The sequence below is a fragment of the Hypanus sabinus genome, chromosome 16, assembly GCF_030144855.1.
Source record: "Hypanus sabinus isolate sHypSab1 chromosome 16, sHypSab1.hap1, whole genome shotgun sequence".
Lineage (NCBI taxonomy): Eukaryota > Metazoa > Chordata > Chondrichthyes > Myliobatiformes > Dasyatidae > Hypanus > Hypanus sabinus.
Genome location: NC_082721.1, coordinates 14,158,979 through 14,173,576, shown reverse-complemented (window position 1 = coordinate 14,173,576; position 14,598 = coordinate 14,158,979). Strand labels below are relative to the sequence as shown.

General features: G+C 39.6%; 1 protein-coding gene across 3 annotated transcripts in view; it reads left to right on the top strand.

The window, feature by feature from the left end:
- The window catches only part of fstl3 (follistatin-like 3 (secreted glycoprotein)), a 93,378-nt gene that overhangs the window by 68,447 nt on the left and 10,333 nt on the right, over window positions 1-14,598 (top strand). For all 3 annotated transcript variants that reach the window (XM_059991156.1, XM_059991157.1, XM_059991155.1), the window contains one exon: window positions 7,742-7,927. In XM_059991156.1, the coding sequence (XP_059847139.1) occupies window positions 7,742-7,927 (186 nt within the window). The remainder of the gene's footprint in view (window positions 1-7,741; window positions 7,928-14,598) is intronic.

Below are 14,598 nucleotides of genomic sequence, written 5' to 3'. Positions count from 1 at the left end.
AAGGTGTTGCAAAGAAGACCTATTCTTAAAATAAAGATGTATGGAGTTGGAGGCAATGTATTAGTATGGAGAGAGGACTGGTTAACCAATAGAAAGCAGACTACTACTACTACTACGTCGAATCAGGCCTAGGGGGCCGGTGTCGAGCACAATGATGGACTGTCTACTCCTCCCTCTCTCTCATCAGTGTGTTCAGTTCATCTACATAATCCGTGCCGCTATCTTCTAGGAGCGTGTTGACCCTAGTCCTGGGAAGGTTCCCAGGGTTCATCCTCCCATGCTTGGGCTCCCATGTGATGACTAGGCTGGCAGGTAGCTCAGGGTGGCGTAGACAGTGCCCCGCTAGTTGCAGTCTTCTTGCCTCGATTTTAGTAGTGAGCATCGGTAGGTTGTCATAGAGCTTAACATTCATCATCTGCTGTTGCCAACTCACATCAAGAGCCGCCCGGAGCATTCATGTACAGCAATCATCTAGTGACTTTTGCATGGTCTTAGTGAGTGTCCACGTCTCGCATCCATATGTGAGAATGGACTTTATGACTGCTATGAATAGAAAGCAGAGACTTGGGATAAATGGTTGTTTCTCTGGTTGGCTGTCAATAGTAAGAGGACTGCTACAGGCATGGGTGCTGGATGTGCAGCTGTTCATGATATACATTAACAGTTTGGAAGAGGGAACCGAGTGTAGCATATCTAAATTTTGAATGACACTAAATTAAGTATAAAAGCAAATGTGCAGAGGATGCACAAAATCTGCGGAGAGATATAGATAGATTTAATGAATGGGCAGGTGTCTGGCAGATGGATTACAATTTTGGTAAAAGTGAGGTCTTGCACTTTGAAAGGAAAAAAATTCAAGATCAGATCACCATTGAAATGCTGTAAGATTGCAGCATGCTGTTGAGCAGAGGACTTGGAGTGCTTGTGCATGAATCAGAGAAGGTTGGTTTGCAGATCTAACAGGTTATCAAGAAGGCAAATGGAATGCTGGCCTTCATTCCCTGAGGGACTGAATTTAAAAATTGGGAGGTTATGTTGCAACAGTATAGGTAGTGGTGGGGCTGCACCTGGAACACTGCATTGAGTTCTGGTCTCCTTACTTGAGGAAAGATTCCCTGGCTTTGGAGGAGGTGTAGAGAAGGTTCACCTGGTTGAATCTAGAGATGAGAGGGTTAGCCTATGAGGAAAGATGAAGTAACCTGAGACTATATTTGCTGGAATTCTGAATGAGAATTATAGAAACATATAAAAATATATCAGATAGAGACAGGAAAATTGTTTCCACTGGTAAGCGAGACTAGATCTAGGGGACAAAGCCTCAAGATTCGTGGGAATAGATTTAAGATGGAGATGAGGAGAAAATGCTTTTCCCAGAGAGTAGTGAATCTGTGAAAATCTCTTCCAAGGAAAGCAATAGAGGCTAACTCTTTTAGTATATTAAAGACACAACTAGATAGATGTTTGCATAGCAGGGGAATTAAGAGTTAGGGGCCAAAGGTGGGTAGGTGGAGCTGAGACTCCTTCCAGATCAGCCATGATCATATGGAATAGTGGAACAGATTGGATGGGTGAGATGGCCTACTCCTGTTTATATTTCTCATGTTATTACTATGTTCTTTCTGTGAAAGGGACATGAAAGATGCAAGGTTGTCTTTAATTTAAACGCAGTTTGTCATGGGGGAGGTAAATGGAAGTGAAAACCTGAATATATTTACAATACTAATTGTTTGGACCATGAGGTCACTGATCCGACCTGCAGAACACTCGTACTCAACACTCCTCAGCAATGGAACAGTGCGGACCACCTCTTACACTACCATGAACTTGTCTCTGATTTTGTTGCACTAATGTCTCATTATTTTTTGATGTTAGTATCCATCACTAAGGACCCCCATAAGCCAGGTCATGCCTTATTCCCATTGCTACCATCAGGTAGGGGGTACAGAAGTCTGAAGGCACACACTCAGCGATTCAGTAACAGCTTCTTCCCCGCTGCCATCTGCTTTCTGAATGGACATTGTACCCATGGACACTACCTCACTACTTTTTTATTTCTATTTTTGCAGAACTTTTAATTTAACATTATATATAAATATATACTTCATACACACACACACACATATATATACATACTTACTGTAATTCACGCTTTTTTCTTTATTATTATGTATTGCATTGTATTGCTGCTGTAAAATCAACAAATTTCATGACATACGCCGATGATATTAAACCTGATTCTTTCTTCACTGCCCTGTATAATTTATGTATACCATATGTTCTATGTATTGTTTGAATCTGCAAACCTGTGATGCTGCAGCAAAGACAAGTTTTTGTTTGTCTCCATAAACCACTATACTTGTGCACGTGACAATAAACTTGACTTGACAAATTTTTGGACGGCCTTTGAGCAGTTTTGTGAATGTATTTAAATGTTCCTTCATCATTCACTTCATACTTGAACAGTGAACAATACTACAGTATATTCTACTTGCTGTATATTTGGCCCTTAACTTTCTTCCTACAGCTATTTTTAGACTCATCTTCCTCACAACACAATTTTCCATCTTGTTTGTATCGTCACAAACTTGGATACAATGCATTCTTTTCTTTCAGCCAAGCCATTAAAATCAGTTGTAGACATCAAAAATCTTAGCTAGCACTGATCCCCATGATATCTCAATTGTTACAACTTGCCAACCTCAACTGGAGCCACTTATGACTAAGAGAATGTCCTTTTGAGGTATAAGCACAGTATCAGAATTCCATCTTGTTGCTGTCAAGATGATTAAAAATATCTTTGACTATCAGATGAAGTTAAGAGACTACTAGAGATTTGCCGTACTCACCAGATTGCATTCGAATGGTCTCTCTCCCTCGAAGCTGTTGGAGGATGGTGCTGTATTTCTGGCCTTGGGCAAGGTTTAATCAATGTGGTTTGTGGATTGGACTCTCTAGTTCCTGTTATGATGTGTTTCTGGTTTCTTGGCACTCCCTTTCTGCTGTTATTTTGGGTGATTTTTATTGGGGTAGCCTGCAGATAGTGAACTGAACTGAACTGAATATGCCTGTACTCTTTAGATTTTGTCTTTTATGTTCTATGTTTTTTGCTTGGTTTTTTTGTTGCCGTTTTCCGTGATTTGTTTTTTTTTGTGCATGGGGGTTTAATATTTTTTCTTTAAATTGGTTCCACGGTTTTCTTTGGTTTTCTTTGTTTTGTGGTAGTCTGCGGGGATTACGAATCTCAGGGTTGTATACTGCATACATACTTTGATAATAAATGAACTTTGAAATTTGATGAAGTGGGTCAATGCATCACCCAATGAATGTTTAATGCCAATGCAAAGCAATCTCTACTTCCTGTCATGGGATTATAATTTCAAAACAACATTTTAGATAAAGTCAGACAACTATGATCAAGGTTATTAAATGGTCAGTTTCCCTATAGAATCCAGACATCAGCATAAAGTACAGTTCTATTGTTTCTACCTTGCATGGAAATCTTGGCAGAAATTGTAGCATTATCAGTTTCAGTGGATGTAAATGTGGAGCTAATAAACTGAATTTCGTAGTTTGGACCTCTCCCAAGGTGTATCAGTCCTCTGTGTGGTTGGATCACAACTTTCTTAAGCTATCTCAGTTGGCACCTCCAGTCTAATACATAATGGGTGCAGGCTGGCATGCCGAGGTTCAATAAGTAATTCTAGTCTTAGTAAATCAGAGGGAAGTATATTTTTACTTTATTTAGAAATGCAGTGTGAAGTAGGCCCTATCGGCCCTTCATGCCATGCAGCCCTAGCAGCACCCAGCAACTCTGACTTAACCCTAACCTAATCGCAGGACAATTTACCATGACCAATTAACCTACCTAGTATGTGTTTGGACTGTGGGAGGAAGCCGGAGCGCCCCAGGAAAAGTTACGCATTCCACAGGGGGAACGTACAGATGACGATGGAATTGAACTTTGAACTGCGTAACGCCATAAGCAGTAACAGAACCTTGCTGCGCTACCGTTCTGCCAGGAACATTGGTTATTCTCACTTTCTCCCACTGATGAAAAACAATATACTCATTCCTAATGCATATTGACTAATGCTACTTGAGGTTAAAGGTGTAATATAATTATACCATATGCATAATGAAAGAACCCAGGCATGCCACAATTTTCCACCCTCCCATCGGGCAGGAGGTACAAAATCCTGAAAGCATGTACCACCAGCTTCTACCCACTGTTGTAAGACTATTAAACTAATAGTCTGTTGTAAGACTATTAAACTATTGAAAATTCCCAGAAGTGTGGTTTTCCACAAACAATTCCGTAAACAAACACGCAGACCTTGATCCTACTTAAGTGCCGATGCGGGCAAAATTCCAGACCACAACGGGCGAACTTTGCCACACTACCAATTGGCAATGAGATTCCCCCCCACCCCCCCCCCCCCCCACATCTCAACTGAGTTTCCAAAATGACATCCAATCAGCTGATTGCCAAGCACGTGGAGGACATACCGCAATCACTGCGCACTGACAACGTCTCCTCGCATGGTGATGAAACGTTTGAAAGTTAATTGCCAAGATCAGAGAGCAACTCAAGTCCACCAGTCCCCTTGTATAAGAAAGTGGACTTTTGTCCTCACAATCTACCTCATTTTGGCCTTACACCTTACTGCCTGTCCATACTACACTTTCCCTGTAAAAGTAACATGTTTTCCTGCATTCTGGTATTTCTTTCCTCTTGTTCTACCTCAATGTACCGATGAAATGATCTGTGTAGATGGCATGAAAACTGTTTTTCACTGTACCTCAAGGCATGTGGCAATAATAACCAATTTACCAAAATTTATATTATGACAGATCCCTGGCACTGCACTTAAATCATGTCTTGTGAGTTGTGCAACTTATCCTTGGTCCAGTGTGGTCTGATCCTAAATGAAACCATTACTATTCTGAAGTAAAATTATCCCGTGAGAGAGATCAAGGTACTTCTGTCTGAGTGGTACTTTCCCTTCAGGATATCCATTTTCCAAAAAGTTGCCTTCATCTCGTCCAAGGATGAGCAAAGCATTCCCTTCTTCTAGGTTTTATCCCACAGAATGGCGACGTTGAACTTGTCCTTGGAGGTTAACGCGGTCACATTGCCGGATTTTCATAACCTGAGGTGAAACATGTTCGACTATCATGAGTCATGCTGCCCTTTGACTTGATGAAAAATGGGGGCAAAAACTGGAATCATGGGCATGGTCAGTCACATATGCATATAAATCCAATCAAACCATGGGCAGAGGGTAGCACTGCAGTTAGTGTGACATTATTATATCATCAACAACAAAGGTTCAGTTCTGATGTTGTCTAGAAGGAGTTTATACATTCTCCCTGTGATCGCATGGATTTCCCCAGGTGCTTCAATTCCTTCCCTCATTATGAACATGCACTGGTTAGTAGTTAATTGGTCACATGGGTGTAATTGGGCGGTGCAGATTCATTGGGCTAATAGGGCCTGTTTCCATGCTCTATCTCTCAATAGAACTAAAATCAAGTCATAAGTATGCGGTAGAAATTGAAAGCTAACTATTACTGTATATATACCCAGTCAAGAATTATTATCATGGCATCTACAGTGCTGTGCAAAAGTGTTGGGAAAATACATATGGCTAGGATGCCTAAAACTTTTGCACAGTACTGCAGTAATTTTATGTATTGCACTGTACTGCTGCCGCAAAAAATAACCAAATTTCATGACATATTTGTGTGAAGATAAACTTGATTGTGATGTGGGTTGCTGTTGTGGATTGAGAGTGGGAAGGGGGCTGGGAGAGGGAAATCATGGTTGGAAAAGGGGGTAGGGAGAGGAGAGGGAGTAGAAAATACCAGCGAGACATTCTGTAATGATCAAAAAACCAGTTGTCTGGAATCATATCAGCTTGCCTGTTGTCTCAGGGCTGGGTGTGTCTGCACCCTCCACCCCGCCCCTAGCACTCCTCTGCCACATATCCTGCACCCCTCCCATGGTGCTCCACCCTTGCCATTCCCAACAGCCTTTGAAAACTCACTCTCTGTCCCATGTTGACAAATACAGTACTACGTATAAGTCTTAGACACATTAGCTATATATATATATATATATATATATGTGTGCCTAAGTCTTTTGAACAGTACTGTATGTTCAAAACTCATAAGGATTAAAGGGCTGAACAGAATTATGTTTGTCTACTCTATAGGATGGATGAGATCCCACTCAAGAGGGAACAGGTAAGAATCACCAGCACATTGCCTGAGGTGGACACTTTCAATAAGAGGAGAGACTGGATAGGGTGACTTTGTACTCTTTGAGTGGAGAAAGGTCCTGATAAAATTGTAAAATATTCTGAAGGGCATAGACAGAGTAGATAGCAGGAAGCTACACTTCATAGAGCTATCTAAAACTAGAGGGTATAGGTGTAAGGTAAGCGATTTAGAGGAAATATGAGGATGAACTTTTCTCACCTGATCTGGAAAATGCAGATGAGGCAGGTACTCCCATTACACTTAAAGAAATAGCTGGATAAGTCCCTGAATTACCAAGACGTAGAAAGTTACAGACCATATGGTGTAGGTAGGTACCTGATGGTCGATGTGGACATAGTGGGCCAAGGGAACTGTGTCTGCTGTGGATTAATAATGTTGTATCTCTGTTTACTTTCTGATACTTAGGGTTCTTCTGGGAGTCAGGAATGACGAGCAGCCTTAATTCCAGCTATCGTTTAGTTTAGAGTACAAACAAACATATAAATACTAAGCAAACTAAATATAGAGCTAAGAAAAGATGCTAAGAGGTGAATGAATGGTAAAGAATGTGAAGACAAAGTAATATGGGCAACACTGAAAAATTAATTCTGTTTCTAGATAAGATAAGGAAGACTCCTTAGATATAGATAAACTAATTAATTGGCTACATAATTTTAAAAAATTACATCATGTGGGCAATGTGCTAATACTTAGTCAATGAAAGATAAAAAAGGTGACAAACTGTTATTATAACTGCTATAATGCTTTCTGCCAATGAGTGGGGATGAACTAACAAATACTGTAAAAAATACACAAGTTTCTTAAAAAGTGCAAGTCATAAAATGTATTATTAATAAAGCAGTGGTTATAACACCAAGATGTACAAAGTTACAGTCTAAGTGGTATTGCTAGTTACCCGATGGTTGATATAGACATGGTGGCCCAATGTCTGTTGTAATCCACTAGAGCTACCTTGAACTCAATGATATCTGAACACAGATATTTGCTTCCATTCCATTAATACGTCTTTCAACTTCCATTTTCAATCTTAGTGTAAAGAGGCCCTTCCTATATTTTAACTCCCTTTACAACAAATTATGGTTCAGGAGTTAACAGCCCTGTTTTGCAAATTCCAACTTATTTAGTGTAAGCCTTTTATAAGTAAGTAATTGAGAAAATGTGATTTTTCATGAGAACACAATTCTAAAATTTTTTGGAATTATTCTTGCAGAAATAATTATCCAATATAGTTTAATAGATAAAAATATACACTGATTGTTTTCAACATCACCTGACCAGCTGAACCAATGGGACTCCTAAATATATAGGTGTTGAAGTTCTGTAGATTGATACTGTAGATAGTGAAGCGTTGTTGAATGTTAGATTGTTGTATTACAATCTAATTCTATGGTTCAAAAATGTTTTGACAGGAGTTATTTACAAAGAACTAATTTTTGTTCTCTGCATCATGTCTCTTCAGCTGGAGTATGTTGGCTGCAGCAAGGAAGAAATGGAAAATGCCAGGCTTTGTCCATGACTCGGATCGATCGAGAGGAATGTTGCACGAGTGGAAGTGCTCAGGCTGCATGGACAAATCAGGACATACCAGAAAGTGATATTTTAAAACTTATAATTCTTGGCGGAGTGAATTGCTACCCATGTCACAGTAAGTAGAGTAATCATGGAAGACTAGGGACAGCTCTAAAAGTATATGGGTGTGCAATATTTAGAAATGGATTGGTGTGAAAATGTAACATATGTATTTGCCAAGCCTTAATAGATTTGTCCCATGACTCCAAGCTAATTGGGATTAGACTTGCCATGGAGATGCGTCACTAATCCTGGCTAACCCTTCTAGCTCAGGGTATTTTATAATGAGGGTGCCAACTCATTGTGAGCTGGCCTATAGATGAGATCATTTTCAGAAACTTGCCACAGTATATTACAATCGATCTTAGTCCAGAAAGTAGTATTTTAATGAGGTCATTCTCATTAAGTGTTTGCCTCAAGCCAGGAGATGTGATAGATGTAGGCAAAATTATGAGGGATATAAATGCAAGCAGTCTTTTTCCACTGAGGTGTATGAGACTAGAACTAAAAGTCATTGATTAAGGGTGAAATGTGAAATGTTTAAGGGGTACATGAAGGGTAACATCTTCACTCAGAGGGTGGTAGGAGTGTGGAACAAGCTGCCAGTGGAAATGGTAGATGCAGGTTCAATTTCAACATTTAAGAGAAGCTTGGATAACTACCTGGATGGGGGTGGGGGTGGCGAGGGTGGGTTTGTAAGGAGGGCTATGGTCCAGTTACAGATTGATGCGACTAGGTAGTAAAACAGTGGATGAGCCAAAGCATTTGTGTCTATACTGTAGTTCTCTCTGACTGTATGACACAAAATCATTTGTCAGGCATCTGCACCTATCAGTTTTTAATGGTGACATTAGGTGGACAATGCAACAGTGGACAGCTTTTCTCTTAGCTTTACAGTTCTAAAGTTTTACCCATGATATGTATTATACTCCATTGACCACCAAAAATTTTCAAGTATCGTCTATCTCTAACAGTAGGAATTGGTAGAATATCTGCACCAACGTGTCTTAAATAAAAATGAGTCTATAGGGTTGTACATCACAGAAACAACCCCTTCATGCAGACCAAAGAATTTATCTGAGCCAGTCCTTTTGCCTGCATTTGGCCTATATCCCTGTAAGCTTTGTCCCTCCAAGTACCCATCCATGTGTCTTTTAAACGTTGTAATTGTACCCACTTATACAGATTTCTCTGGCAGTTTATCCCACATACCCTGCACCCTCTGTCTGGAAAAATGTTAACTTATTCACCTACTTACCTTAATTTTAAAGAAGATTGTACTCCAAGGAACGTTGATCATAGAAGAGATAGTGGAACGTTGCCCCAAATTTTGACCAGCATCTTCATCTAAGGCAGGGGTTCCCAACCTGAGGTCCATGGTTCCCGTGCTTGATGGTATTGGTCCATGCCATAAAATAGAATGGGAAATCCTGATCTAAAGGAGCAAAGCAAATACTGAAATACATTTGAATTACTAACAGGTGGGAGATTCAGGTTGAGAGGAAAAATACTTCAGCCATCATTGAACGACGCTGCAGTCTCGATGGGCTGAATGACCTAACACTTGTCTTGAAGTTTTATGGTTTTGAGAAGGAGCTCAATATAAAGCAAGTTTACAACAGTGCCAATATACAATCAATTATAAAGTGACTTCACCAGCTCCAAGGTATACTTGAAGAGAAATGGAAATGCTAACAAAGATTGGGGAGCAGCAGTTAGCATATATGTGTTTTAAATCACAGTTAAATATTACGCTTTGGAATGATAAGTCACCTCCTTTTAACTATCTTTTTTCTCTTCTGATGTACTGATTGCCGATTTTGTCAACTTGTCAGTAAAATACTCCCTTGGACTCATTCCACAGATTACATGGGTGATGTTGCTTCATCAGTGAAACTTGATTCAAGGCCCAGAATTCTTAGAAATCTTGATAAATCCCTTTTTATCCTACTAGTCTCTGCATTAGTTTTATTCCCCAGGAGGTCTGGCTTTGGATCTTGAGACATATTGCATCCTAACAACTTTACCAGAACTTTGTTGATCTTGGCAACTGTTAACGATTTACCATTTTATCACTTTTAAGACCGACTGCTGCCATATATAAATACTAGTTGTTTTTGTAGCGTAGCGTGCTGATGCCTTATTTGTTCGATGGGTTTATCATCAGAAGTGCTGTTTCAATACTTACTACTTTAGTGAAATTGTCTTTCTTAAAAAAGCAATGAAGCTGAATAAATATTAAGACCATATACTGTTTGACCAGAACTACATATCACATTGCTTGATGTAGGCTGCATCTCTGGTGACTTAAACCTGTGTGCTCTACTCACATAATGTTAGAATCATAGAGCATTACAGTACAGAAACAGGCCCTTCGCCCCAGCTCGTCCATGCTGGACTATCTAAGAGGGTCGTATTTGCTCGTATTTGGTCCATGTCCCTCTAAATTTAGGGCTAGGATGTTATACAGTATCTCAATGCAAGCTACATTGTTAGAGAAATCCCCAATAAGCATTACACTTACCTCAGAAAATGAGAATATAAAAATAAACTACAGATGCTGGGAATCTAGAACAAAAAACAGAACATACTGGATTCACTTAGCATGTCAGGCAGCATCTGTGGAAAGGGAAACAGAGTTAATGTTTGGGTTAATAATACCGACCTAAAATGTTGGCTCTGTTTCTCTTGTCACAGATTCTGCCTGACCCACTGATCCCTTCCTTCACCTACCTTTCCCAAGGCCAGCTAGTCTGGCTGCTGCCCGTGTAGGATATGGTCTTCATTACATAAATCATAAAGAGCGTGATTTGCTGAGTGTGAATTAATGGAAGTCCTAAGCAGTTTGCATTACTTTCAAAGTCAAACTTAAGCTTATTGCCATATGCACAAGTACATCAGCTGTAGAGAAAAGCTTACTTGCAGCATCACAGACACAAGTAGCAGCATTCAAATTAAAATCAAATAGTTCAAGTGGTTCAAGTTTTTATCTGGGAATGTATACAGTATACAACCTGAAACTGTTACTCTTCGCAGCCATCGACAAAACAAGAAATCCCATAGAATGAATGATAGAAACATCAGAACCTTGAAGCCCCCACAAGAAAAGCATAAATTAAGCACTTTTCACAAGAATGAGCACAATAAGAATAAAAGGAATAAGATACTAATAAATAGATAAAAGTTAAAGATTAGCTTTATTTGTCATATTTACATTGAAACATCAAAACATGCAGTGAAATGCATTGTTTCCTTCAATGACCAGCATATTCGAGATGTTCTGGGGACAGCCCGCAAGTATCGCCATGTTTCCGGCACCAACATTGCATGTCCCCTCACCCGTACGTCTTTGGAATGCAGAATGAGGAAACCAAGACACCTGGTGTAAACCCATGTGGTTACGGGAACAAATGTGCACACTCCACATGCAAACAGTGGCAAGAATTGAACCCTGTGTCTTTCACAGCTAGCACTGTAAAGCATTGCACTAACTGCTACACTACCCTGCCACCCACATTTGCTACTGCAGCACTCACCAAGTAAGAACCATTGCTACGACACAGGACTCAGCAACTTGGCCAGTGTAATTACACATTAACTATTGGAAAAATGGAAGTTATACTTATTATCATCCATTTACATTCACCCTCACCACTCAACATGTGACCTCTCAAAATCTTGGGAAGGTTAAGCCAACTTCATCATTCACTTTGCTCTATTTAAAGTGATGAGAGCTCTCTTCCATTATAAAATGACTAAAAATAAAGAGAATCTGTACCCCCTGAGAGGGCATCACAAATAAAGACCCAGAAGGGGGATGAATGTGATTTGATCCCCTCAGAAATTTTCCTGATGTACTTTTGCCCTATGCTGGTGATTGCTAAATCTACTTGATTTCCAAAGAGAAGGCTGCCTTTAGTTTCTATTTTCCTTTAGAAGTACTGGTAAAGTTTTCCAAAGTGCCTTTGGAATTACTCATCTTTAAGCTCCTTACTTTCCATTATCTGATACTTTATGAGTGCCAGTGGCTCAGTCATCACTGCTTTACTAACTACATAAAGATCAGCTTGAAAGGCCTCAGTTGAATATTGTCATTGAATATAAGTTTTTTTAAAGCTGGATGGATGTCTTAAACTTGCAGCATTTTTGGATTAGAAGGCAAACTTCAAATAAAGTTTGAACAACTAATTTTGTATCCATTGATTCAGTCCCTACTTAAAATATTATATTTCTCTTATTCATAACTTGGCATTTTAAAAAATATGTTCCCTTTAACCTTTTCTCCATGTAAGCAAATATAATACTCTTGAATTTTTCTTGAAATCTTGAGTTCCAATTTGTAGAATTCAAAGTTCCAAGTAAATTTATGATCAAATTATTATCCTTGCTAATCCACCCTAAGCCCTATTCAATGCTTAGCTGAAATTGCAAGGCCCTTTCCTTCATTGACAAAAAATTATGTTGAGAACGAGGGCCACTGCTTTGGCCCACCTACACTAAATGCTCGTAAGATGTTCCACTGCAGAATTCTGCCACCTCACTTGTAGATTTACAACAGAAGATACTTGGTTAATGTTTGACCTAAAATTGTTGAAATAATGTGTATTCATGTCAAAGTTAAAGCTAAGGCTCGAGTACCTCCTTTCCAATGGCTGCAGTGAGAAGAGACCATGGCCTGGATGATGAGGGTCCTTGATGATTGATGCTTTTTTGTGGTAATTACTGAAGGTAGCCTATCAACTTGAAGCTATTATCATGACACAGCAGAGCTCAGGGAGATGAACCTATAAATTAAACAACTATTCATATTTGAAGAGCAAACACGAGGAAATCTGTAGCTGCTGGAAATTCAAACAACAACACATACAAAATGCTGGTGGAACTCAGCAGGCCAGGCAGCATCTATAGTGAAAAGCGCTGTCAATGTTTCGGGCCGAGACCTTTCAACCTGACAGCGCTTCTCACTATAGATGCTGCCTGGCCTGCTGTGTTCCATCAGCATTTTGTGTGTGTTGTTGTTATTCATATTTGAACTGCTTCTGGTTTTATCAGCTATTGCCTCACAGATATTATTCATTTAACCATATTTTGCAAGATTTCAGTACATTAATTTAATTTGCCACTTTTTCAATAAATATTCATTTTGCATGAATATTTTGAATTTGTTTTTTATGAACTTCAAATTGTTTTATCATATTTAACTTGATACAGTGAATAGTTTATCTTGCACACTGGTCCATTACACTGTGCATTTTAGCAGAAGAAGGTAAGACAATAACACCACAGAACAGAGTGTAACAGCTACAGAGAAACTGCAATGCAGGTAAACGATAAGGTGCAAGATCATACCAAGGTAAATTGTGAGGTCAATAGCCCACCTTAGTGTCCTTCCAGAAAACATTCAGGAGTCTTATCACGGTAGAACAGTAGCTGTCTTTGAACCTGGTGGTACACGCTTTAGGCTTGTGTATCCTCTGTCTGATGGGAGTGGGAAGAAGAATTTCCGGGGTGTTTGGGGCCTTTGATTATGCTGGCAGCTTTACTGAGGTATAGGCACAGTTTGTAGAGGCTGGTTTGCGTGATGTTGCTGAGCCGTCTCCATAAATGTCTGTCAAAGGGTTTTGGCCCGCAATGTCGACTGTACTCTTTTCATAGATGCTGCCTGGCCTGCTGAGTTCCTTCAGCATTTTGTGTGCATTTTCTTCAAGTCATGTTCAGAGCAGTTGCCATATCAAACCATTATGCATCCAGATAGGATGCTTTCTATAAAAAAATTCTTAGGAATTGATGGGCATATGCCAAACTTATTTAGCTTCCTGAGGAAGTAGAGATGTTGGTGAGTTTTCATAGCTTTAATGTCCAAGTAAATGACATCCAATGAGCAGGTCCTGTGTTGGAAGTTGGTCCATCGTGGCTTGGCACATTATGATTAGGTGTAAATCCTCCATGACAATAATGGGCTACATTTGTTAGGTGAACTATTTACTGTGTATGTAGGATGTCCCCTGTCTGATTTTAGACAGACCAGTTAAGCAAGTGACAACTTAACACACTGGCAAAGTGTTCAGCTTGCATTTAAGACAATTTTTCAAAGAAATATATCTTGTTGCTTTGGAATTGTTATAACTGCTCTTCTAATTTACACAAATAAAGACAGAGACTAGTAGTTTCATGCTGTTGCCCAAGAGAGCAACTCCCAAGCCCCTTCTTTTTATTTCCCAGAACCTCTGCAACCTACTCTCTCATATATGTCCATCAAGTCCTTTGATTCTTTTCACCATTAAAGTACACTCAAGAGCAAAGAACAGTGGCCTGTTAACCTCCGAGAACGTCATTGGGATGAGGGAGAAATTCTGAGCAGCCACAAGACAACCTACGTGGTCATGGAGAGGATATGCAATCTCCAGTAACAAAGTTCAGAACTGAATGTGTGGCTGTGGAGCACCAATTACTGTACCGTTGTGTCACTCTGACTTACTGGCATTCGGCATAGGGTTCACCAGCTCTCTGTTTTGGACAGGACACAATATGGCAGCCTTCACTTTGCTTCTTACTCCTTGGGCTATCACATCCTTAATTCAAAGAAGTTTGAACAAAATCCCTATGGTTTTCTAATGCCTTACCTGATTATTTAAGATCTAACGATCTTGCACTCACAGCTAGCTGTTATATTTTTAAAATGAGCAATTGGTATGACACAAGGAAATCTGCAGATGCTAGAAATTCAAACAACAACACACACAAAAT